This window comes from Balaenoptera borealis (assembly GCF_965194805.1).
Source record: "Balaenoptera borealis genome assembly, chromosome: 10".
Lineage (NCBI taxonomy): Eukaryota > Metazoa > Chordata > Mammalia > Artiodactyla > Balaenopteridae > Balaenoptera > Balaenoptera borealis.
Genome location: NC_138874.1, coordinates 85,745,440 through 85,772,314, shown reverse-complemented (window position 1 = coordinate 85,772,314; position 26,875 = coordinate 85,745,440). Strand labels below are relative to the sequence as shown.

Below are 26,875 nucleotides of genomic sequence, written 5' to 3'. Positions count from 1 at the left end.
TTCTTTTAATTTCCTGTATTCCTAGGCTTCATTACAAATGTCACTATTTCTTCTTGTCTTTTGCTTTATCTCCTGCTACTATTTCCATTAGATCAATTTACATTTACTAGTACTTAAATACTTATATTTGAAAGTAACCGTGAATACCTTCATCACACAAAAGGACTCTGATGTCAGAAAGATTATTTTCTATATAAGCTCTTCCCAAACTGGGGATAAAGAGATACACTTATAGGGCTGTTAACAGAAGTTTGGAAGAAATCAAGACTTTTCATACATTTCTTTAATTTATAGATACATTTAAGTAGGTTTCATTTGTACTTTGAGACTTCTCAGAGCTTTAAATGTGCTAAGTCGTATTATAAGTCAGCAAGCGGGGCATTTAGCAAGATGCCTGTTTGACCTTTTGTTCTCCAAGTACGAAATTAGCATCTTTTTGATGTTTCCTGAGATCATTTGGGAACTGGTCTATTTGATGGGAAAATGAGTAGTCCGTTGACCTTTTTCACTTTAAAAAAAAAAAAAAGAAAGAAAGAAATCTTGAGCGTCTAAGACTGTTGCCTGTCTTAGGCAGCTCATGTAGTACATTGTTTTGAGGAATAATGTCACCTGTGTGCTCAGAAGTGACTGAGGTATAATGGAGCTATTTTGCTGTTACACTGTGATGGCTTAGTTCCACACGGGGTGGAGGGGTAGGGGCTGGGAGATAGGAAGGGGTGTAGCTGTGTTTGCAACTGTGTAGGACTGAATCTGCTCCAAGTCATTTCCTCTATCTCTGCTCTTACCTCTTCTCATCAGACCATTGTTCATGGTCTCAGCTGGTGCCTCCTTCAGCACAAACTGAAGGTTGCCAGGTTAAATGAGAAACTAAGTAGACCTTATATGTTAATTCAGTTACTTTATGCTATAACATGGGGAGGGAAACAAATGGAGCAAATAAACCACATAGGCTTTGTGACAGTGATTGTAAATGAGCCCAAAGATTTTGGTTTATGCCCAGCTTGAATGGATTTTCATGATTCTAGAAGGCTGAGAAATGACTGTAATTGAAAATCAAGGGACTTCCCTGGTGGCGCAGTGGTTAAGAATCCGCCTGCCAATGCAGGGGACACCAGTTTGAGCCCTGGTCGGGGAGGATCCCACATGCTGCAGAGCAACTGAGCCCATGTGCCACAACTACTGAGCCTGTGCTCTAGAGCCCGCGAGCCACAACTACTGAGCCCGCGCGCCTAGAGCCCGTGCTCCGCAACAAGAGAAGCCACCGCAATGAGAAGTCTGTGCACCGCAACGAAGAGCAGCCCCCGCTCGCTGCAACTAGAGAAAGCCCGTGCGCAGCAACAAAGACCCAATGCAGCCAAAAATATGAACAAATAAATAAATAAATTTATGAAAAAAAAAAAAAGAAAATCAATATTGATAATAGCTCCTGAAGACCTTTCTTCCAAGCAGCTGGCAGCACTGAGAGCTCCCTGTGGAGTAGACAGGAAGCAGGTATTTTGGTTTCCATTTTAGACGAGTTAACTAAGACTGGCTTTGCGCAGTGCAGCATAATCGTGTATATAGGTCTATGTGCTTATTAAGTCATTAATCAAGTTAGTTATTCAGGATATCATCTCTACTCATAAGTACTGCATGGATGTGGGAAAAGGGGAAAGAAGGGGTCCTATATGTGCCTCTACTAACATTCCAGAGGGGAAGATGTTTTTACTTGTCAGAAACATGTTAGCACTGTGAAAAGTACATGAAATCAGCCATTTGAGTAATTTAAATCATACTTCTATTTGTTCTGTGACACTAGTAGAAAAGATAATTTCCCCCCCAATAGATAGAAAAGCATAGAAAAGAAAAACCGAATACTTTGTGCAACTCATTTGACAACACCACTAACACTGTCACCTTGTAGTGGGGTCTATGACTCAGTTTCTGAGCAATCTCTGTCCTCCTTCCTCCACAAATGTGCTACTCTGGTTATGCCTGTGTCTCTTCTCACCACCTCATTCAGCCCAGGCCTCCTGCCACCCTTAGCTGGAGTGTCAAAGTACCTGATAATTTAGGGTTAATGAAAAACTCACTCAGTTTAAGCTGTGACTGTGAGAAACTGCCTCCTAAGAGCTGCTGCCACTACAAATATGGTTTGGAAGAACTCTAGGTATGAGTTTATCTCACATTTGGGAAAGTTTCTTTTAACCTTAAAAGTCCTACAGTTCAGCAGCAATACACAGTAAGTTAAATAACCCTCCCAGAGTCACGGAGCACATTAGAAGATGAAACAGGATTTCAATTTCCAAAGTGAAGGTTTCCAATGTATCAGCTAGTCCCTAATTAATAATAAAAGCATTCAGATACAGTGCTTTCCATTTTCACTTTGAGTAAGTGAAAATGCTTATATTAACTCGTTTCTTTCCAGATGTGAGATGTACAATGACCACAGTCACTGTTTTCATACAAAATAATAATAGGACCTACTATGAGCCAGACACTATTCTTTATACCTATGAATTTACATTATGGCTTTACACATATTAACTCAGTTAAACCTCACAGCCACCCTATGAATAGGTATCATTATTATTCTCACTTTATAGATAAGAAACTGAGGCACAGAGAGGTTAAATAAAAGCTGTTCCATATCACTTAGGTAGGAAGTGACAAAGCTGGGAGAATGAAACTTGGTGGTCTAGTTGTCCAGTGTGTTTTTATAACAATTATATCTGGAGAATTATACTACTGAGGAGAGAGGGAAGGCTGTACCCCTTACCTGGTAGAGGCTGACGTACTGTTTCCGCAGCCACTGCTGTCTTTGGTCAGGGAACTTCCTCATCTTTCTCACAGCTCTAGTGAGTTCCAACAATCCACTGAAGAGCATTTTAGCTGTGTGCTTTGGTGCCACAAAGTGCAATAACCTATTGTCCGTGGTCTGAAGCCCGTAGAGCAGTGTCACTCCAGTCTCTGAGAGAGACATGTTACTCAGTTTGTTCTGGACACACACAGTGTGTATATCAATGCTAGGGTGTCCCATGTACACAGCCTTTGCTGAAAACAGATCCAAGACCCCCTCTGCCAGGCCACTTAATCCAGCATTGCCCAGTAATGGGAATTTGCCAGGCTCGGATGTGTTACTAAGCACACCAAGTTTTGCTTTAGCACTGGCTAGGGAAGCAGTGGTGGGCTTTATCCAGGTCAAGGTGCTATTGTCAGGCTGAAGCTGGAGGAAGCAGCGGGCAGAGAGGTGCATGTCCTGGTCATAGTGGATGACCGTGGCCCCCTGCAGCAGGAACTGGTGCACATCAGCTTGGATGGACAGCGCGTACCACGGGATGAGCTCTGTCCCATGGTCAAAGGCCTTCTGTGGCTCTTCTGATGCGTGAGGGTCCCATTCTTGGGGCTGCTCAAAGATGTCATTTTCAGAATCCAACAGATCTCCAATTATAAACCTGATAGAAAGAGATACAAATTTGGTCTGTCTTATAATCAGAAGTGAGAACAACAAAAAGCTTTCACTGACACTGGACACCATTTTTAATTCCACTATGAATTCAAATTAGCATATAAAATATAAAATGCTAAAAGTCACAGAGTAATTTTTTTAGCTGTATTTGAAAACCTTATTATTTAACAATATGTCTGACCAAAGGCTTAAAGAAAGGAACTACTAGATCAGTTACTGCATTTTTAAAGATTTTGTTTGACGTGGACCATTTTTAAAGTCTTTATTGAATTTGTTACACTATTCTTCTGTTTTATATTTTGGTTTTTTGGCTGCGAGGCATGTGGGATCTTAGCTCCCTAATCAAGGATTGAACCCGCACCCTCTGCATTGGAAGGCGAAGTCTTAACCACTGGACTGCCAGGGAAGTCCCCAGTTATTGCATTTTTAATGTAAACAATGATAATCTTCACTATTTATTAGTTTTTCCTTTTGTGTCAGGAACTGTGTTAAATACTTTACATACATTTTTGCACTTTATTTGACCTATTTGCAAAGTAAGTTTTCTTTTTTTTTTTTTTAACTTATGGGGAAACTGAGGTTCAGGAGGGATGAGTAACTGCTCCAGGTTACCCAACTCAGAAGAGACCTACCCAAGGCAGGATTCTGGTCTGTCTGACTCCTTAGCCTGGGCTCTTCATTACTAGGTGCGTTGCCTTCTACTTGGTCATAACAAAATACAATGGGGCTAAAATAGGCAAAACAAGACTTAATAAGTGGGCCTGCGAAGTGCCTCTGTTAAAAATAAAATACAATTAGTTCAAAGGCACTCATTGGGAAATACTGTCATGGTGCCAGATGAGCAAGAACAGCCCTCCTTGACTCAACCTTAGATTTTCACTGTATGTGTGTGCGCACCTGTGTGTGCACATGTGCACATAAAGGACTCGTCTGCTTGGACAGTTTAGCAAGTTGCCTTCCCTGAGTCAGGAACCTGGATTACCAAGGCCAGAAGGATCTTAGGGGTAAGGTAAGGGAGCCTTTATTGCCTCCTTTCTATTTGGCCACTTGGTAGAAACATGCCTAAGACAGACTCATTCTCTTCAAAGCATGAGGAATTGTTACTAAGATCAAGCTTTCTGCTGTTTGATCCATAGATATCACTAGCAAAGTGGTGGATAAAATTGAGAAGGAGTTGGTCCATACATCCCTGGGAAGGAATGTTCCCATGATCTTGAGGCAGTTGGGCAGCCGACTGCCCCTTGGCAAGGCATGAACAGCAGCCCTGGGCTTCTTGGACTCTCAGTCTAGATCCTGGTCCCTGAGCAAGATCCCACTACTGCTTTCAAACAGCAAGAGGTTCTTCTTCCTTGCCCCACATAAATAGATATTCTTAAGAAAGAAAAGAAATCCACAAGGGATCTCACAAATCTGATGGTCAGAATATCCTTTTCAAATCATCCACACTGGAAACACTGGAAACCACCCAAATGTCCAGCAACAATAAAATGTATAAATAAAATTCGCAGTAATTCATACAACACAATCCTGCACAGCAATGAAAATGAACATGCAATGGCTGACTACGTGCAACAACATGGACAAATCTTAAGCAAGACATACAGGCATATATACTGTATGATTACATTAATATAAATTTCAAAACCAGGGAAAACTATACTATATTGTTTAGAGAGGCATAATAGTGGTAAAATTATAAAGAAAAGCAGGATGTACTATCATACAATCACAGCAGTGAACTTTTCTTTTTTTTTAAATTTTACTTATTTATTAATTTATTAACTTATTCCCTAAAGCCTAGTAGAGTGTATAGTGCCAAGCTTCTCAAACCTAAACCAAAAATACGAAGCAAATTTGTGACATTTCCTGGAATCTTCTCTCCCTGGAGTTCTGGGATGTTAGTTGCAGCTTTGCTTAATTCTTCTTGATAGGACATGTTCTGGAAGTTGATTCACTGAATATAGTTCATGGTCTAAGTACATAGGTTGGGAAATTCTTTTTTTTTTTTTTTTTAATTCAAACAGAAAGTCACAAAAATTATAATCATCCTCATCAGTTCACTCAGTCCCACGTAATTAATTTTTTTTTTCATCTTGATCTTTTGCTAGCACTTTTATGAGTTCATCAGTTTTTCATTAGAGTTCTGAAAATGCTTATTCATTCAGTTCAGCAGTACAGTCAGTTACCAGAAACCTGTACTTGTCAGAGTCTTTTCCATGAATTCCTTGAAGATGAAACCCTTTTATAGGAACATATTTGCAAAAGCATCAGAGTACACCCAGAACTGTCTGTAAATGACAAAAGACTTAAAAATGACCATGGTTAAAGATTTGATGAAAGTTCATAATAATGCAATTGACAAGGAAATTTAGTTATTTCTGAGATATACATTTTAAAGTAATAACTAGAATTATGACTTATAACATTATACCAGAACATATAAGATTTTTAGAAATTTCATGTAATGTCTGAAACATTTATATTAACATATTTCCATACAAATAACCCAATGAAAGTTTAGTATTAGTTGTTTTGTTTGTTTTTTTATACTGCAGGTTCTTATTAGTCATCAATTTTATACACATCAGTAAAAAGTAGTGTCTGGAAAGAAAAATTATGAGGCTTTTCTGGAGCCTGTTTCTGCTGCTCAGAGATGAGGTTAAGTAGAGAGAGAGAGGACACTGTCTTTCTTAGCATCAGTTCTATTTTAGAACACAAAGAGAATTAATGCTAGGTGTTAATAATTCCTTTAAAAGCCATTCTTCCAGGGACTAATGCCCAAGAAAAAACAGACAATGGTTTGTAATGAAATAAGTTCATTTCAAGAAGGAAACTAGTAGCTTTGTCTCTTAGATCATATAGTGAATTTTATGCACTTCTGTGCCTGCTTCTCTCAGGAGACAAGTTTCTGTGGGTTTACAAGAAGGAATAAGGTGGAACTTAAAGAGTTGTTCAGGAACCAAGTGGCATTAACCAAATCAAAGATGTGGTTTACCAGCAAAGAAATTGCCTAGTCAAACTTAGGTCATACGCTTTAACGAGAGGACCAAGGAGTGAAAAGAGAAGGAAAGTTTGTATCCGACCCCTGAAGAGGTTCTAAAGTTAGAAACCATAAATTGACAGATAAACACTTTTCTAATGTTCCCTGATGAAAATCTTATATTAGGGGACAAGTGGGCTATCTATCATCCTGGTTACATATTTTCTTCATGAAGTTTTGTTACTGCTGCAAAGTTAATATGATTGCATAAACATGATTCATCGAGTGATAAGCCTAAATTTAATTTTGTTAGATGAAAATGTACACCTTTTCCAAAGGACTTGCTATAGCTATTCCCTGTAATAAAATCCAGAGTTTGCCAGAATTTGCTTCTGGCAAATTCTTGCTTTTAATTAACCTAGCACCTTCCTCAACCACAGGCAGCTTCTAAATTATAGCTCCGTAGTGTGAGGACTTCAAAGTCAGCCTGCGTGAGGTTAAATTCTGGCCCTGCTAGATGTGAGATCTTGAGTGAAATGGAATTGCTGTGAGGATTAACTAATTTAACATATGTAAAGTATTTAGAACAGTGTTTGTTTAAAAGTAGGCTCTTGATAAATAATAACATGTCATATATTAATAATATTATTGCCCAGTTTGTATTTGCAAAGTCAATATCCTAAAACACAGCCACCCAAACAAACATTGCTTCTCTGTAAAAATGGTGTCCAAGTTTCAAGTTGGGATTCAAGTGATAAACGAGCTTAAACTGAATGTTGTACAGATAGTGGGAAAATGGCTTTCTTTGTCACAGAAGCAGGACTGGGTCTTGGGTACTTGGTCAAGGAGACAGGAAGAGAGAGAAAGAGAGGGGGTCCTAGGTATCCCCAGCCCCAGGTACCCCCAGCAGAGCCGGGGGTGGGGTGTTGGTGGGAGGAGATCATGTTAAGGTCTGGGCTGGGCAGAGGCAGTCAGCTGTCCCTAAAGGCTGTTAGGAGGTGGGTGTTTGTAAGGCTGGGATGTGTCTGCACCATCCTCTGCGGAGAATAAGTGATTGGTTTCTTATCATTTTATTATTTTGTGTGTGCACATAAGTGTGTGTGTATGTGTGGCAAATCCTGTAACTCTGATCTTTTCTCAGATCCTCTACTTCCTCATGCTCGGCTTTTTTATTTCTATCCTTGTGGGTTGGATCATCTTCCAGGGAAGTCTCCAAGGAGGTTGTTGGGATGGAAGAGCAGAGAGTACTCTGCATTCTCCTGTAAGGAAGGGCAGGGTGACTGAGGGCTGCTCCTAAAATGGTGACTGCTGCCACTGGTGCCCAGGCCTTAAGGACTTGGGTTGGTATTTGAAGGGTGTGATGGCAGGCATTAATTACAATAGCCACCATTTATATGCCTTTATAATGCAAAACTCCTTATTTTACATGCACCCTCTCACATAACCCTTACAACAACCTTATAAAGCATTATGATCATTCCCATCTTACAGATTACAAAACTGAGGCTTAGTAAGATTTAGTCACCTACCCAGGTGACACAAATAGTAAGTGGTGGGGGCAAGATTCAGGCCCAGACAATGTGACTGCAAGCTTTGAGCACTTACTCATCCCAAGCAGCCTCCATTCTAAGGTTCTGTCTGAACTTGTTATCTACTTGTATCCAATTTCTGCAAATGGACAAAACCTTTTTAAGCTGCAGCATTTTAAAGAGGGTCAACAATATCGGGGTTTTTTTTGTTTTGTTTTTTTACATCTTTATTGGAGTATAATTGCTTTACAATGGTGTGTTAGTTTCTGCTGTACAACAAAGTGAATCAGCCATATGCGTACATATATCCCCATATCCCCTCCCTCTTGAGCCTCGCTCCCATTCTCCCTATCTCACCTCTCTAGGTGGTCACAAAGCACCGAGCTGATCTCCCCGTGCTTTTCAGCAGCCTCCCACCAGCCATCCATTTTACATTTGGTAGTGCATATATGTCAGTGCTACTCTCTCACTTAACAATATCGTTAATAAGAACTTGCAGCTCCTATATGACCCAACACTCTTCTCTATACATCTAAATATTCTTAATTTCCATTTTCCTACAATGGTGCTATATGCTACTTTTATGCCTTCATGACATACTCACACAGGCAAAACTCATTATTCTTCATGCTGGTAAACTTGAAAAGTCATTATTAATGAGCTTTATAGATCATATGAAATGTAATTGGAATATTTTTAGAATTCAGATGTTCCTAAACTACAGGAACTAGAAATTAAAAAAAGTTGAGGGTTCTACAGTGACAAGAAATGCCTTAAACATTGTAGGAGAAAAGATCCTGCCTTGAAGTTGATCACGTGGTCAGGTTCACGACCCAGCTCTGCTAGGCACCACTTAGGCAAGTGACTTCACCTCTCCGGGTACCACTTCTTCATTTGTACAGGGAGATGATGAGTTGGATGAGTTGACCTTAAGATCTCACTGACATTCTGAGATTCTTTCAACCCTGTTCCTTTCCTGCTGAGGTCTTCAACTTCTTATGATCATTTTTTCTGGGGTTTCTGTGAGTGTTTTGAATGGGTGTTCTGGCAGGAGTAGCTGAGATATTTGAGAAAAATTATTAGAGCACCCTTTGGGCTGCGTGAACCAAAGGACCATGAGATTGCCCCTTCTTTCTTTGATGTCGTTTTCACAGGGTTGGTGGCTGCCATAGGAACAGGGGCTGGAGGTTATTGTTTATAGAGTCTTTGTTTCAGCCAAATCAACAACAAAGCACAGTTCCCATGGGTTTTGGGATCTGGAAATCCCTTTTCCACATACAACCCTGTGCTGGATATTCTAATGCGGGACTCTGGATCAGGAATGGATTCCCAAGTCCTGGCAGATGGTCCCAGAAACAGTGCTCGCTGATCTGGTTTCCGTGAGTTTTATTAAACACCCTCACCCCCATCTTGTGCATTCAGTGGTTCTTTTCAAAATAGCAGTCATGTGGGGTAAGAAAACTTACTGGTACTGAGGTGCATAAATTTCAGTGTGAGGATTTCAATAGGACTTCACAGGTATTGTAAAAGAAATATTTGCATTTTTGTGCCTCTTTTCTCTTTGTAAGAGTGCTTACAAGCGGGGTCTGGAAAATTGGAAGTGGAAGAGCAATGATCTTAGGATGTAGATGATAAAATGATTAGGGAGGAGACAAGGGAGTAAGCAGAAAATTGGAAATAAAGATTTCATGAGAGGTGATGTTATGAGGTAAGAAATTTATCACTTGAAGGAATCCCAGGCAAAAGGAAAGGATGGTAAATGAAAGTTCAGAGGCTTGGTCTCTGAGGCTCAACCAAAGGTAGCATTCCTAAAAGTATTTTAGAAAGACTGACACCTGTAAGTAATATATACACCTACACACACACACACACACACACACACACACACACGGCCCCAAGTGAAGGCTGTTATAAAACAGAGTCATGTGAAATTTTATCTATTCAGGGATGATGTATCCCTTATAGTAGGATTTAAGGAAGGAATTTCAGCCAGATCTCAGTATGAAGAACAGGCATGCTTCTCTCAAACATCTGTTTGATTTTTCTTTACAAATACTGTGAATCCCGATTCCCTCTTTCCTATGGTCACTATCTCAGAACAAAATTTAGTCACTGTAAAGACTATACAGTATACATTTCTGTATGTTTTATTTTTTCCTATCCTATTTTCCTTTTTCCTTAATATCTTCAATTATTTATATTTATTCATATAAGCACCTACAAAATATTTTCCCTTTTCCTTAATATCCTCAATTATTTATATTTATTTTTGTAAGCATCTACAAAATCTTTAGTGGGAGGATGTAGATATATACATAGATACCTGTGTATAGAGAGAGGTAGATAGAGGTAGATATAGATTAAGGACTTAAGTGGCTATGAGATGCTTCTTTGTGCTTATTTGTAGATGGTCCTCTCTCTATACATAGAGTGGCACCAATGTCAGCAAAAACTAGTGAGAAAACTTTCAAATAATCTTTGACTTGAGATCAACTAAGAAGAACAATTGGTAGAAGCTACTTGTGAGATTTGAGCTTTAGGGACGAGGCATTGTGTTAAGGGCGGTAGTGGTTAATCTTCGAGCACCTGGGTCCTCTATGGGGGAATGAGCTAGGAAGCGAGGTTTGAAAAAAAGCCCAAAGACTTTGGAGAAACCTGGAATACAGGTTCACCTCCTTAATAATAGCATTCGGGATTCAGATACAAGGCGTTCATTTGTGTGTTCACAACTGATTCTAAGGATCCAGCACTACAATTCCAAAAAAATTATTTTCCAAAAACGCTGTCCTCCTTCCCAGTGTAGGCTCATACACACACACACAACCAGGAAAGGCTCTGCAAAACAAACAGCAATGTCTCACAAGGACTTGGAGACAACCGTAAGGTATGACACATGAGTACTCAACACAAATAAAACCTTTTGTGGCCAAGATGTCAAAGTCAGTAGATGTCATACTTTTGGATGGTGCTCAAGGCTTCCTCCAGCTGGGCCAGGCTCTGTCATTTCAGCTGGGCTTGACCATGAGTAAATGGCCTTGAAGAGATGCAATGCCTGCCCTAAGACCACTGATTTCTGAACTTCTCATCTGGTCGTGGGTTAAGCAAACATGTCTGGCTAGATTGCCATGCTTGTCAATAAATAGCAATTGAAACAACTGAGCAATTACAAAGCTGCAGATGCCACCTGAACGTGAGTTACCACCTGCCTTAGAATCATCAGAGGTTGGGGGGAGCTGCAACAGTGCTGATTTCTGGGTATGACTAACTCCAACCCTACTATCTCAGTATATTTGATTTAAAAATACGTTAATACTCACCCCTGTGCCCCACCTAGTGATGAATAAAACCCTTTTTAAAATTTTATTTTTTTAATTGAAGTGTAGTTGATTTATAAAGTATACTATGGATACTATTTACAAAGGATACTATATATCCTTTTTCATATTCTTTTCCATTATAGTTTATTACAAGATATTGAATATAGTTAGTTCCCTGTGTTACACAGTAGGACTTTGTTGTTTATCTATTTTGTATATAGTAGTTTATATCTGCTAACCCCAAACTCCTAATTTATCCCTCCCTCTGCCTTCCCTGTTTGGTAACCACAAATTTGCTTTTTATGTCTTTGAGTCTGTTTCTGCTTTGTAAATAAGTTCATTTGTAACATATTTTAGATTACACATATAAGTGATATCATATGATATTTGACTTTGTCTGACTTACTTCACTTGGTATGATAATCTCTAGTCCATCCATGTTGCTGCAAATGTCATTATTTCATTCTTTTTTGTGGCTGAGTAGTATTCCACTGTATATATGCACCACAACTTCTTTATCCATTCATCTGTCAATGGACACTTAGGTGCATGTATCTTTTCAAATAGAGTTTTCTCCAGATATATGCCCAAGGAGTGTGGGATTGCTGGATCACATGGTAACTCTATTTTTAGTTTTTCAAGGGACCTCCATATTATAATAAAAACCATTCTTATAGAAGCTATGAAATAAAGGATTATGGTTTTAATCCTGAAATTTAATTTGTTAAACTTTTAGAAATGGCAGGATAGCTCTAATTTTTAAAAAGGGGTAACAGATAGCAAGAAGTTAAATTATGAGCAGTAATTTTGGAACAGAGCAGCCAGATTAGACAGGTAAATCCTATTTCAGAATTGGTAAATTTTAAAGATAAAGAAGCACAGCTTACTGATAAAGGTGGTGAGTTTTTATTAGGTTTGATCTGAAACCAAACTGGAGTAGGAAAAAGAAGAAATGAGCAACCCAATTCTTAAAATGTAAAACTTACTGCCATCGGGCTTTATCCTTCAAGGAATTTTTCCTAGAGCTGTTCCCTTCACTGGAGCTGTCCTCCTCCTCTGTCTCCAGACTTCGACTGCAGCTCCTGATGATCTGAAAGATGCTGTTGACGGTGGACTCCTTCTCTGAATTCTTTAAGCCATTCTGTCCCACTCGTTGTAAGAAATTATCTTGTCCACTGTAATCGGCTACAAACTACAGAAAAATATATTGAGGATTTGTGATTGCAACTTCACATACTACATCTAAATAACCTACTTAGCTAGGGAAACGAAATCTTAACAGTCATAAATAATGGCATTTGTGCCTATTTTATTGGGGGAAAGAAAACCTCCAGGAAAAACATTTTTTTCCTCTCACCGCATGAAATACTAAACTCACTCTTGTTTCCACTAAGACAACTTTAGCCCCTCTAGGAATCAACACCCCACTTTGAATTTACAACATAAAAAGCAATATTATTTCAAGGTTCCCTAGGGAGAAGATTAGCCACTTCACAGAGGAAGGACAGGGTTATTTTACCCTTGTAGTGAAAATTGAGAAAAACCATGACAAAAGTGTATTATTCTATGGAACTGGGTAAAATTACTGGGGCCCAAGAAAATGGTGGAGAAAGGGGGACATTTTGCTTTATTTCCCATATATCTTATGGTAACACAGAGGCTTCCTGGTGGTTTATAAGCTCTTATTGTCTGTATTTGTGATCAGGAAGTTTCTCCCATCAGAAGTCAGAGTGAGACAGGCTGGGACCTGGGACCCTTTGCTGGGACCTGGGACCCTTTGCTGGTGCTTGCACCTGGACACACCTCTCCTCTAGAAACAAAATACAAAGAAACTGTACGGGACTAAAAATAACTGTGTGCATGCACAGTTGGGGTTAAATTCTAGACCCAAAAGATACAAAGAGACCAAAAAAACCCAACTGCCACTTTTGAAGAGTGGGGAGCAAAAGCAGGGTACTGAGCATGCCCCGTGCACACAGCACCACCAGAGGGGTTGGCAAAACACCTCAGCTACCCCTCTGGCCCGACCCCTGGACACATGCCTACCCTCACCCCATATAAGGAACAAGCTCTCCCCATCCCCACTCAGGGAGCAAGCAAGCAGGGGAACCTATCGTTTGTTCTCACTCCCCCTTGCTGCAGCAGGGGCCCCAATAAAGCCTTGCCTGAATTTCTTGTCTGGCCTCTAGTCAATTTCTATTGATTGGGGAAGGAAAAGAACCCTGGTTGGTAACAAGAGGGGCAGCTAGGCCATGAGATAGGGTGTTCCTGCCTTCTGAGACATGACGGAGGTGGTGTGGGTGCAGCTCGGGGGGGCTTGCTTTAAGCTTTCTCCTCCATTTCTTGCACTTTACCCCCCCTCATAAGACAGGGAGATGCAAGCCAGTAGTGCTGCCGGCACCTGTCAGAGGTTCTAAGTCTCCCTGATACCAGGTGATGCTTTTGTTCCCAGGTGACCTGGAAAAGGCTGCAGTTTTAGGAGATTTTTCCCACTGCCACTGAGAAGGGCTGTGTGTGAGTGTGAGTGTGTGTGTGTAAGGTCAGCAGTGGGTGCTGTCACCATGGTGAGAATGACTCTAGATTTCGGTGTGGGACTTCCAGGTATGGGACTCCTCAAAATTCTCTGTAAAGGTATGGGACTCCTCAAAATTCTCTGTAAAGTTCCCCCCTTTTAGTCCCTTCTTTCGTTTCTAAACACTATATAAGATATTTCCGAATCTTCTTCCGTTTCTCAATGCCCCTTCTCTCCAATGCCCAATGCTCTGAGTCCAAGCTCTGTGGTCTTCTCCACGCTGGGGGTCAGGAATGAGAAGCAATGGGCCAGGGGGAATGGAGGCAGTGCGATCAGGAGCCCGGAGCTCGTCCTTAGAAGACGTACCAGATTCCCACAGAGGAGGAAAGGAAGGCAGTGTTGACTTCCCTTCAGTCTTTCTTCCACTGATCCAAAAATGTTACCACTCTCGCTTGACTTCTCGTATCCCCTGCACCCAGATGTTCCCACCCAATAAGAGAGAAGAAAACCCCATCAACCTTAAAAAAAAAATCAGGAAACAATACCCACTTGCACTTGTACTTTCACATTGCCCCATTAAAGCTAACTTAATGTTAAGCCCCAACAGTGTTAGTTGGCATTCTTTTCTCTGGAATGTTCAAGGACCTAACTGTTACCCAACACAACAGTGACAACTGATAACCCTGGGCTCAGAAAGGTCTCTCTTCTGGCTTTAGTGAGTGACAAGCCAGGTGGCAACAACGATTCTCCAGACCATGAGGATTTTGAAAGGCCTCACCTCTAGAGTTTCTTCTTGGGAATTGTACCTCGGGCAAAGCTTCATGAGGCCGGAGGCTCCGTCAAGCACCTCACAGAGCTCCTTCAGAAACACCCCGCAGAATGGAACCACCTTACAGCCGGGGATGTGCAGCGCCCGAGTCACCACCTTCCTGTACTCGCAGGAAGATTCATGCTGGGCCATGGCGTCCTTCAGGCTCCTCATCGTCTCCAGGTCAGACTGGTCCATAAACTGCCACATTTTTAAAACTTTTCTTGACCTGTTACAAGTCAATGACATTTTTTTTTTAGACTGAAGGAGAAATAATATAATTTACAGTAAATAGCCTAAATTCCATTTTTTTCATGTTTTCTTTCTGTTTTAATATTTATTTAGGATTCCCCAAATGATGTGAATATTACTTTAATAAATTGAAACAGAAAATTAAATAGGACAGATACATACAAAAATACATGTGGGGACTTCCCTGGTGGTGCAGTGGTTAAGAATCTGCCTGCTAATGCAAGGGACACGGGTTCAATCCCTGGTCCGGGAAGATCCCACATGCCACGAAGCAACTAAGCCTGTGTGCCACAACTACTGAGCCCACGCGCTGCAACTACTGAAGCCCACGTGCTCTAGGGCCCGCGTGCTGCATCTACTGAGGCTGCGTGCTGCAACTACTAATGCCCACGCGCCTGCAGCCTGTGCTCCACAACAAGAGAAGCCATTGCAATGAGAAGTCTGCGCACCTCAACGAAGAATGGCCCCCGCTCGCCGCAACTAGAGAAAGCCAGCGCGCAGCAACGAAGACCCGATGCAGCCAAAAACAAACACACACGTGTGGGAGGAGTTAATTTCGGAAGGTGGGCACTGAACTTAAGTTTGAGTTTTTCTGATTTCCCAAAAGAGAAACTTCCTGCGTAATATGGTTTCTACAAGTATTTATGGAGGATCACCCACAGAAAATGTGTTCCATCCACTCCTCTTGATCTTTTAAATGTTATTGGATTAGGCCAGTCCCGCAGTGATACCCACGAAGCCTGTTTTGACCTCTTCTGTTGAATTGCTTCTACTGAATCCAGCTTTGACATTAAGTCACTGGCCTGTCTTGAGGGACATTATCTTAAAGTATTTGTGCAGAACAGGATGTTAAATGAGATTTTTCCTATTTTGAAATTGCTGCTGAGAACAACAGCTGACATTGAACCCCACCTTCTAAAGAGAGGCAGCGGGTTGGCACCAGGAGACCCAAACTGCTCTGCCCTCGGAGGTCTCCCACCCTCCATCAGCAGAGGAACTGCGTCTGAGCAGCCACGTAGGGAATGCTTCTTTGGAGAGGGCTGTCAGGGCACCGTATGTGAGAAGGAGGAAATCACCCAAGTGCAGGGGCTTCAAGGGAACTCCATGGAGAGGCTGATCCGTGTCCCGGCAGGTTGTTGGTCAGAGACTGACTGGTGTGTGACTTGCCTGGGGAAGTCTAACGATGAGACGCTGCCTTGAGCTGCCTGATGGCAACATGAGGGAGAAGGTTCCAGCGGGCGTGGCTCGCATTTGCAGAGTCTGGGCGGGCAAAGTGCTGGGTGTTTCTGTGAGTCAGGAATGGACTCTGAGAGTCAGTGGGGCCTGAGTTATCTTGAAAGGCCTGTCGGTGAGGTGACCTTAGTGGAAAGAGTCTGTGAGGGTAGGACTTCCAGAACTAGACACTGTAGAGGGGAGGACTGAGTAGTCAGCCAGGCCAGAGGTGCACTGCCCCTTACCAGGTAACGGTGCAGGGAGGTCGTTATGGGACAGTGGGTGAAGTTAAGGCAGGTAACTAGGAAGTAACCGTGAAACCACCCCTCACGGCTCTCAGTGGGGGCTCCAAGGCCAGATCACAATTGCCCCAGTCAAGTAAGACGGGCTTCCTTTACCCCTCCACTCTTCTCCTCGCCTCTCCTGCCCATTTTTTCTGCAGGGACCCTGAGTTGGAGGGAGAGGGAGAGAAAAGATAAACCATATCTTCCCACACTACTGCAGCTTTCTGAGACTGGTTGGGCTGCAAAATTGGGGAAAGAGTGAAGCTTTAAATGAGAAGTTGAAGTTTTGATTTATATCAGACTGGATTAAAAGATCATTATGTAATATCTAAGATATCCAAAAGACATAAAGAGGCACAACATGACAAACACCCACACATCAACCTCTCAGTTTAAAAAAATAAAGCATTAATAATATGATTGAGGCCCCAGTGGATTCCTCCACGAGCCCATCCTCCTCCCTCTCTCACCACAGGGGACCACAACTGCGACTTTAGTGCTCTCCTTCCCTTACAATTTCTGATACTTTCCCAACACAGGCAGATATCGCTAAGCAGTTTGTAGATTTGTTTTGTGCATTTTTAAACTTCATACAAATGGTGTCACGCTGTAGGTACTCTTAGGCAGCCTGCTTTTGTGGCATTGCCGTACGATTCTCAGGTTCATTCATGCTCATGGCTGTAGGTGAATGAGACTGCTTATTAACCACAGGAGTGACCAGGAAAGACACAGCATCCCCAAAGACACGACCCAGAGTCGGGGGAAGGAGAGCCAACTGTCAGGTTTGAAAGACAGTGAGGTCAGAAAAATAAAATTGTCTCCAGATTTCACCCCACTAAGTTCAGCTTGTTCTACAACCAGTTCCCTATAAGGTGGTGAGAATCCTTTTGGGGCCATGGAGTAGAGGTTTAAATAAATGAAGTGAATACATGAATGAGACTTGGTTCTCATTATTTAATCATCCTTCTTTCCGTGAGTAATGGAGCCGTCTTAGTACTTTGGGGGGCAAAAGACAAACCTCAGTAAAGATCAATGATTTTTTGTTAGATTGAGAATTGACACTTTTAAAAAACCTTTATTTTTTTTTATGATTATAAAGGTAGTAGACGCCCATCATAGACGACCTGGAAAATACCAAAAATATAGAAAATCCACCCATAGTTCTTCCACCCACAGACAACATTAGGTATATTTCCTTCCAGTATTTATCCTATTTGTGTCTCTCTGGTCTAAACATTTTATAAATTTTGTTGTATAAATATTGCTTAGGTTATTAAGTATAGACTGCTTTGTTCCCATGTAGTTTTACGTATTTTATGTTACTTGTTTTCCAATGATATTAAACATTTTTTATAAACATAATTTTTGGTGGCTAAATAATATTCCACTGTATGGCTGCATCATGTTATTTCCTTAATTTTTCTATTGTTGTTCATTTGGGTTATTTTATTTTATTATTTTAAAATTGAGGTGTAGTTGACACTTGGGTTATTTTATATTGACATTAAAATTGAGTAAATCTTGTTATATGTAAATCTTTGTACTTCTGTTTCCTGTAAACAGCTGAGAATTTAGTTTGAGGAAGCAAAATGTACAAAGTATATAGAAAAGCAGTCACTTAACAGTAAGTGCCCCCTTCTCATCTAATCGTTTTAAAAATAAAAAACTTTCAGTTATCTTGGTATAGTTCAATTACCTGTAATCTAAATATTTTCAAACCTGAAAGTACACACATGAGCTCTTCCTCCACGATCATTCCATCATAAGGACATCTAGCAACTTACCTCCTGTATATATTGTTCCAGCCAAAGAGCTATTAAACTTGGTACTTTTACCTATCTATTTGTAAAGATCAGTTCAGTTTTAAGCCAAATATAGGAGCATGAAACTAGTTAGCAGTGGGTCTGGGGTACCCAGGAATCAGTGGTGAGGTTCAGCTGGTTTGAGGTTATTCCTCATCTAAGAAAGAGTTACCTGACTATATGGACTTCTTGGATTTTGAATTCAAACTAAGTTGGGTCTAAAAGTTCCATTCACCCAAGGCCTCCACGGGTCATTCTGAGGCCATTCTTGTATCAAGAGAGTCTCTAATACAGCGGTCCCCAACTTTTTTGGCACCAGAGACTGGTTTCGTGGAAGACAATTTTTCCATGGACCAGGGGTTGGGGGGGATGGTTTTGGGATGATTCACGCGCATTACATTTATTCTGCACTTTATTTCTATTATTATTACTCTGTAATATATAATGAAATAATTATACAACTCACCATAATGCAGAATCAGTAGGAGCCCTGAGCTTGTTTTCCTGCAACTAGATGGTCACATCTGGGGGTGATGGGAGACAGTGACACCTGAAGTGTGTTGCTTATGTCCAGTCTACTCCGTAAGATGCAGCTTAATTGTCACTTGCCACTCACTGATGGGGTTTTGCTATGAGTCTGCAAGCAATTGATTTATTATAGTCTCTGTGTAGTCAGACCTCTCTGCTAATGATAATCTGTATTTGTAGCTGCTCCCCAGCGCTAGCGTCACTGCCTCAACTCCACCTCAAATCATCAGGCATTAGACCCTCATGAGGAGTGCACAACCTAGATCCCTCGCATGTGCAGTTCACAGTAGGGTTCGAGCTCCTATGAGAATCTAACGCCGCCACTGATCTCACAGGAGGTGGAGCTCAGGTGGTAATGCGAGCGATGGGGAGCGGCTGTAAATACAGATGAAGCTTTGCTCACTCACCCGCCACTCACCTCCTGCTGTGCGGCCCGGTTCCTAACAGGCCATGGACCACTACCGGTTGGAGACCCCTGCTCTAATACACGGTATGTAGCAGCCAACCTCCAAAGATCCACACTTCCTGCTGAAGTGCGGTCCCCACACATAATGAATCAGTGCTGGTCCTATGTGACTAGTCCAATATGGCAGAAGTGACAGTGTATTACTCCTGAGGCCAGGACATAAAAGGTACTGCAGCTTCTGCTTTGCTCTTTTGGATCGTTCACTGTGGAGGGAGCCAGCTGCCAAGCTGTGAGGACAGTGACATCCAGAATAGAAGACGTGAAGTGCCCAGACAACAGTCTGCACCAGTTTGCCAGTCAAATACAGAGGATAAGCACCATTAAAACAGAACTATTTTATCATAATATGATCATTCTTTTTTTTTTTTTTAAGAAAAGTAACACAAGTTCTTTGTAGAAAATTTATCACAAAGAGAACCAAATCATCTGGATAAAGCCTCTTATTCTCCCAGTATTTTTCCTTCTTTCGAGCTATGCTTGGTGCATTTGTATGACCATTTTAAATGCCAATGACATGATCATTTGAGTTTATTCTTAGTTGAGAAAGTTCAAAAGGACAAAAAAATTTCCAACTCAGAATTTTCCCCTCCACCCCTAACCCTGAATCCCTATGTAGGGCCTGGAGAATCAAAGAAAAACCTTGAAGTGTTATGAAGCAAGATCTATTTATAGATCTATCTATAGATTTATAGAACCCTCAATGGGAAGGTGAATCTCAGACAACAACAACAGCAATCACAGGTCCTCTTTCTGGAGCCTTACTACATGCCAGACACACATACTCAACACTTTACATTATCACATTAAATCCTATGTAAAGGGGTAGGTGCTTTTCATTATTGTCTCCATTTACAGATGAAGAAACTGAGGCTCAGTGAAGTCAAGGAACTTGCCCAGATCACACAGCTATTCAGGGTGGGGAGCCAGGATTTGATTCTCTGCTATTCTCATTCGACCATTCATACTCTTCTCCTTCACACCACACTTTCACCTGCAAGAGTGAGGAGCAGCTACTTTGTGCAAGGTAACCGAAGCTGAAACGGAATAAGGCGGGAGGCTTTATTGGCAGAATGGTGATCTTATTATTAGCTTGATGGAGAAGGCGTAAGAGCAGGATATCACAGAGGTTAAGGGCACGGACTCTGAACTCAAGGTGGCCTGCAGTCACATCCCGGCCATGCCAGGTGACCTTGGGCGAATGACTTAACTTCTTCTTGCCTTAGTTAGAAGTTTCTTCTTTTGTATGGTGTGGGAATAATAATAGTATCTACCTCAAAAACTGTTCTGAGAATTAAAAGATTTAATGCATGGAACATGCTTAGTCCAATGCTTGACACATAGTAAGTGTTCAATAAAAATGAGAGCTAACATTATTCAATGCTTATTATCAGTGGTAGCCACTGTTATTGCTAAGGGCAGTCAGTAGTTGGGAGCTTATAGTGCTGGGGTAATTCGTAAGGCAGAGCTGGGAAGAGATAGGTAACAGTGGGGCTTACAGGGCAGGCAGGGGAAGAGACAGGTCAGTGATGGGGTTGATGGAGTTATGCAATCAGATACTTAGCTTGGCCAAGAGCATGGGATCAGAGCAGACCCAGAGAATTAGGATCGTGACTTCTGAATTCTGCAGCATCTTTGAGGGACACGGATTGTGGTGCTAGCAGAGGTTATTTCCCCCAAATAATCACTACTAATTGCCTGGTTTTGGTAAATATGGTTACCCAGACAATTAATTCAGTGCCATTCAGCTGGTAAGAGGAAACCCCCCAGAAAACCATATTCCCCACCGCCCATACCTGAGGCCGGCCAAGAACTCCATGACGGCGTTGTAGTTGCCCATGTTCCAGCAGCATTTGGCCACGTGCACCAAATACGAGAAGACTTCCCGCTTCTCCTCCATGGAGCCCGCCGTGAGGATCAGCCACGTCACCCAGGAGCTCACCTGCAGAATGCAGAGAGGGGCGTCCACTGAAACCATGCGCTGGAAGCTTGATACATACTTTTTCATAAGAAAAATGTTTTTTTAAAAAAAGTCAGTTTAGTATTAGGAAATGAAGGACCCAGCCAAGAGACTGAATTGAGGCTCTAGCTCCATCACTGCTTTGCAATGGAATTAACCTCTCTGTATTCTTCATCTTCATCTTTAAAATGAGGCTGAAAGGTAATTTATACAATCCCTTTTCAGCTATAAAATTCCATGAGACCATAAGAAAACAAGGCCTAAGGATAACTATGATTTAAATGTATTTGACCGAAAGAGCAAGAATAAACGCAATCAATGCACTTAGCCCATAAATGAAAGTCCATTTGTCAAATAGTAAAATGCGTAATATTAAATGAAAAAATGCAAAAAAATTTTTGTGAACTATCTTTTACAAAAGCATTATCTATTATGCTCCTCAAATGACTAAATAATAGAAGCAATATAGCACTTCATATATGTTGACTCATGTATCTCTCACAACAATCCTAAGAGTCAGGAACTATAACTGTGCTCATTTTATAGATGACGAATGAGGGACAGAGGGCCTAAGAGACTTGCTCAAGGTCCTCAACCAATAGGTGGCAAAGCCTGAATTTGAACCGAGGTGTGTGGCCCAGAGGTGTCCCTATTAACCACTCAGTAAATGCCTAATGTATATACTGTTCTCCTGCTCTAGGCTTAAATTTAGTCTAATGTGATTTGTCTTTTCTACTACACAGACTGGAGTATAGTATTTAATAATAATCTACTACTAAATTCCCCCCTTTATGGTATGCCGCCTCAAAATCCTTTGCTTAATCTCTAAGATTATTTTGCTGCTACCTGTACTTTGGTGCTTGGACACTAGTGTTCACTTACGTTACTTTCTCCATCCTGGCTAAGGTCTGGGCTGGTAAGTTCAGTTGTTAATAGATCAAAGCCTTGGTCTTGACCCCACATGGCCCATTAGTTGTACTTGGTTTAGCAACAGTGCTGAAACCTGGGGAGCAACTCATTTCCCTGGCTTGAGCGGGAGTGAAGCCTGAACAGAGAAGCCTGCCGGGAAAAAAGAGTTCAAGGTCTAACGCAACCACTTCCCTGACTCCCTCCCTCCAAATAAAATGAGAGGAATGAATGGCATTTAGTGCTGGCAGCAACCACAGAGGGCAGTCCAACCCCATTCTTCCAGATCAAGAATCCAAGGCTCATGGGAGAAATGATTTGCCAAGGTCACAATTCTTGTTGATGTCAAAGCTAGGACTCCCAGGCTGGTGCTCTTTCAGCTGATGAAGGGAGCTAGTTTTTGTAAACTTGGCTGGCACTGGTAGGTCCTTCTAAGCACTCAATAAGAGATGCACATTTGAAGACAGAGATGGAATCAAAGGAGAAGGTACCAAGAAGAGTACCAAAAAATGATTAAAAAAATTAAAAAAGCAGAACAGAAGAGATCGATGCTGAACATGTCTTTCCTCTCCCTACACAAAAACAAAAAGGGAGATAGCAACAGAGAGTTTCAGTGCTAAAACAGGGTTATAATCTGGTAGCAGCCAGGAGCACTGCAGTAACAATCGGTCTCTTCCCTTCTGAAATTTGCTGAAGCAAAATGTGATGGGCCACCTGCCACCCCTGAGCCCAGCACAAGTCCAGTGGGCTCTGAGCACGCACCACTGATCTCTACCTGCTCTGGACTTGGCTGAACTCTCGTGAAACATCAGGAGAACAGATCTGGAATCAGACCCCTAGGACAAGCTGTAGTCCAGATCATCCTGCAAGGAATTAAGAGCCTCTTGGAAGAAGATAACCATTCGTTTGATCTCCTGGGACTGCTTTGAGCACACAGGAGCCCTTTGGGATTCCCAGAACCAGCCCCTCACCTGCAGCTGTGAGCAATCCCTGGCTCACTGTCTCCAAGCTTTGTCCCTTCACCTGGTTACCCAGCTAAAAGTCACCAGGCTGGTGAAACTCTGGCTCTCTAGACCAAGACATTATTTTGCCAGTAAAGACTGAATGTTATTAATGTTTCCAACCAATTCTTCCTTTGGTGTGATTAGTTTTGATAAGCCCTATCCTGCTCTAAGAAATCATCAGAAAACACTCAGAATCATAACATCATTGACTCTGGGCTAGAAATCCAAATCCATCTCCTTAAAATAAAAATGAAATCCTGAAAAGTTAAAATGGTTCTTCAAAGACACCCGATGCATTAGTTCTTGAGGCCTCTGGCTATATTCTTTCTATGGCTTTAGCTCCTTTCCTGTTGAAATTGATGGCAAATCAGTGTCTTTGCAAAGTCTCTGTACTTTCAGGCTATTCTGGTACCACACAGTGACTTATTAGTGCAGGGACCTGAAAGGGTTAACATATCTTCCCCTGCAGAGACCTGCTTCACAGAGCAGACACAGACCACCAAGTGGTTTGTGCCTCAGTCCTGGTCACACATCCAGATTTATTTCCTATCAGTCAAATCATTTTCCATATACTTTCCCACAATGCTAGGAAAAAAATAGTGATACCATATTTCACATGGAAACCTAATTTAAGCCAACTGTTCTGTCTCTGAGTGTGAGTCCCCAGGGCTTGGTTATTGAGATTATGTAAGCACTGTTATTACAAACACACAAACACACACACACACACACACACACAAACACACACACCCCAACATCTGCTTACAGACTTCAGGGACAATTCTTATTGTGGCCTAATGTATTCATAATTCCATAGGCATTAAGTAACGAGAATGTCAGCACTAATTATAAAAAATAAATGACACGAAAAGGAAACAAGCATTCAGTGATGACTGTAAAATGTAGCCCAAAGCATAAACATGGTCCTATTTACTAAGTGGACAAGGCGATGTGTTGCCAATCCAGAAAAAATTTCAGGACACTGAAATCACACAGAAAAACACAAAAATCGCATACATGTACAGTACTATGACTCAAACATAGGGGGCAGTCCTAGAGCAGAAAGGTGTTAAATGTGGCAGATTATTTTGCCTTATTTCAATGGTCAGCACAGCATCAAGAGAGAAGCTGGCTCCCAGCCTCATTCTTTAAGCGTTCCTTCCAGAGGCTCTGTGCTTACCCTGATGACCCTGACCCCTTCCTACATGCCTACAAGTCCTCCACAATTGTTTGTTTTCCTTTCCTTCTCAGGCCTTTCTCAGTACTCCGAGGCCCAGCCAAAGTGAAGTGCTTGCTCCCTCTTCTCCCATCAAATGCCTCCTCGTATCACACGAGCTTCGTTTGGGAGGAACGTTCTTGCTCCATTCAAAATGACCTTTCCCTGGCCCACCATGTCTTGCCTGTGTCCTTTGTAAAGTCAAATCCTTATCTTGGCCCTTGAGGCCCCTGTCTGTTCTCCAGTCTCACCTCGGCTCTCCCCACACTCCTGCTTTTAGGGAGGTGAACCAGGCTTTTCCCACCCTAGGGATCTTGCACTGGTTGTTCCTTCTGTGGGAAGCCCCCTCCCTCTGCCCCATCCCTCCACCTTTGATTTAGCTAACGTTGACTCATCCTTTGGGCAGAACTGTGCTTAGACCTGCAGTCCGACCCCCTGCCCACGCCCTGAGCTACAGAGGCCCATGTTGGCCCTCATCCAGCTGTGTTCCCCCCCAGAGTGAGAAGCCTGTGGGGAGGAGGGAACCTGTCTGCCCACTGGCTGTGCACCCACCTCCAGATCGCTCACCCCTGTAGACCCAGGATTCCCAATCCCCTGTCCAAACAGCTCACTTCCAGGCCGGCAAGGCCCTGTTTTCTAGATCAGTCCTCCTGAGGGTAGATCATTAACTCTAGGCCTGAAGGCTGGCCAAGTGGGGAGGGTAGTGTATTGATGGAGTTTACACTTGAGGCCTGAGGTGTCCACATGATACACAGGCATACGAGCCAGGATGGAAAGAGGAGGTGGGAAGGCCACAGGTGGGCCTTCCTTTGTACTTCGTGCTGCCTTCCCTAAAGTCAGGGGCAGGGCTGCCTTCAGGAATCTGATGAAAGCCTTGCTGTCTTGAGGAGGCCCGCCCTGATGTCCCACCTGGGCTGGGTCCATGTGCTGTGCATTATGTGGTGCCCCAGACTCCCTGGGCAGCCTTCCCCAAAAGGCTGACTTTGGGGCTGCCGTGCTCACCAGCAGCAGAGCCCACTGTAAGTGCTTGAGGAGAGTCTACGAATGAACGCATGCGACCTCCCCTGGGAAGGCCTTTCTGGTGGCTCACCGACACCCCACACGCAACTTCCTCCTGCTTCTCTTTCACTGAATGTCGGACCTTGAGTCCAGAGTCACGTCTGCACTTGGATTCTCACAGCTGTGTGGATTTGCATCTGGCTTAGCTTTGTTATATTTGTGTGCCTGACTCTTTCACATGGGTCTGTTCTGTCTCCCCCCCAGACCTTAAGTCCTCGAGGGCAGAGACCATCTTTCCCACATCCCAGTGTGGGGATGCTTGGTGCCCCTGACCAGCAGGCAGGCCACTCAGAGTCCCAGGAGGCCGTGGGCAGAAAGGATTCTCAGCCTTCAAATGGTCAGATATTATATTTGGGAAAAGGCCTGAACACTTCCTACTGCTGTTCCCAGGTCCAGAAAAAGGGGACAAATGACTTCCTGCCAAAAAGTTTTTTTGAACATGCTGAGCAGAAGTTTTCGTAGAAAGATGATCCTTTGTAACGGGTATCTGGTCACCCTCACTGCTAAGTCCAGCCTCAAATGGTGAAATCTAAAGAAGGCAATGAAAGTCTCTCTAGACAAAGCTCCTCTGAAGTGGGTTGTATGCAGTGCCCATCTATACCCGCCCTCCATTGAGCTTTACTAGAACAACCCTTGAACTAGAAGATGTGGCATGCACACGCAGGCAATACATCGACACACGTGTGCATGCGCGTGCGCACACACACACACACACAATGCCCCTGCCCAGGCAGTACTCCTCACAACATGGAACACCGGCATCAAAATCTCCAGAGTGGTGGTAGGGTGTTTACTCAAATGCAGATTGCAAGGCCTCATCCAGACCTAGAAACCAGACTCTCTAAGATTGCAGCCCAGGAATCTGCATTTTTAGATAACTCCCTGGTGTTCTTATATACACTTAAGTTGAGAGCTATCCCAGGGGTTCGGTGTTCCTTTCTGCGCCCCTGAGCCTCGAATCAGGAAAGCATCACTTCTGTAGTACCTGTCCAATGCTATAAGTCACCACCTCTGTGACTGTACTTGAGACTGGGGCTGTCAGCCATTTGGAAGGTGGAAGGAGGAGCCAGTGGGAGATAGCATAGCATAGCTGGTGGGGAGCATGGGCACCGGAGTTGAGTGGACCTGCCTTCAACTCCCAGTTCCACTGTTACTCTGTGCAGGTCCCTAAGGCAAGCGACCTACCCTCTCTGAGCCTCAATTCCCTTTTCAGTAAAAGGGGAATAATAATACTTACCTGATAAGACTGTCGTCAGGATGAACCTGGAGGTTGTATCTAAGATCTCAATGTGATGCTCAGTGTGTAGTTAAGGGCTCAATAGATGTTTACTACTGCAGCCACCTGCTGCTTCTACAACTACTATTAATATTGCTACCTGAGTTGTAGAGAAGCTGAATTCCAGGAAGCAGAGCACAGAAATTCAGAAGAGAGGAGTCTCCAAGTTCCACTTCCTAACTACAAGGAAGGAAGCAGCCCAAGGCTGAACCAGGAAGAATCTGTGGTTGCCTTGAGGAGGGTTTGTGCCCCAAGCACAAGCCTGTCCTAAAAGGATAACTCATATTTCCTCTTCTCTGAAGGCTTCCCTGACCCCTCA

At 42.6% G+C, this 26,875-nt stretch overlaps 1 protein-coding gene across 6 annotated transcripts in view; it reads right to left on the bottom strand.

The window, feature by feature from the left end:
* The window catches only part of PLCE1 (phospholipase C epsilon 1), a 311,658-nt gene that overhangs the window by 64,325 nt on the left and 220,458 nt on the right, over positions 1-26,875 (bottom strand). For all 6 annotated transcript variants that reach the window (XR_014248798.1, XM_082406420.1, XM_082406416.1 and 3 more), the window contains 4 exons: positions 20,932-21,077; positions 14,565-14,823; positions 12,261-12,466; positions 2,759-3,434 (listed from right to left, as the gene is read on the bottom strand). Coding sequence is in view for 5 of the 6 variants with exons in the window: in XM_082406420.1 (XP_082262546.1) it covers positions 2,759-3,434; positions 12,261-12,466; positions 14,565-14,823; positions 20,932-21,077 (1,287 nt within the window). In the remaining variant the exon portion in view is untranslated. The remainder of the gene's footprint in view (positions 1-2,758; positions 3,435-12,260; positions 12,467-14,564; positions 14,824-20,931; positions 21,078-26,875) is intronic.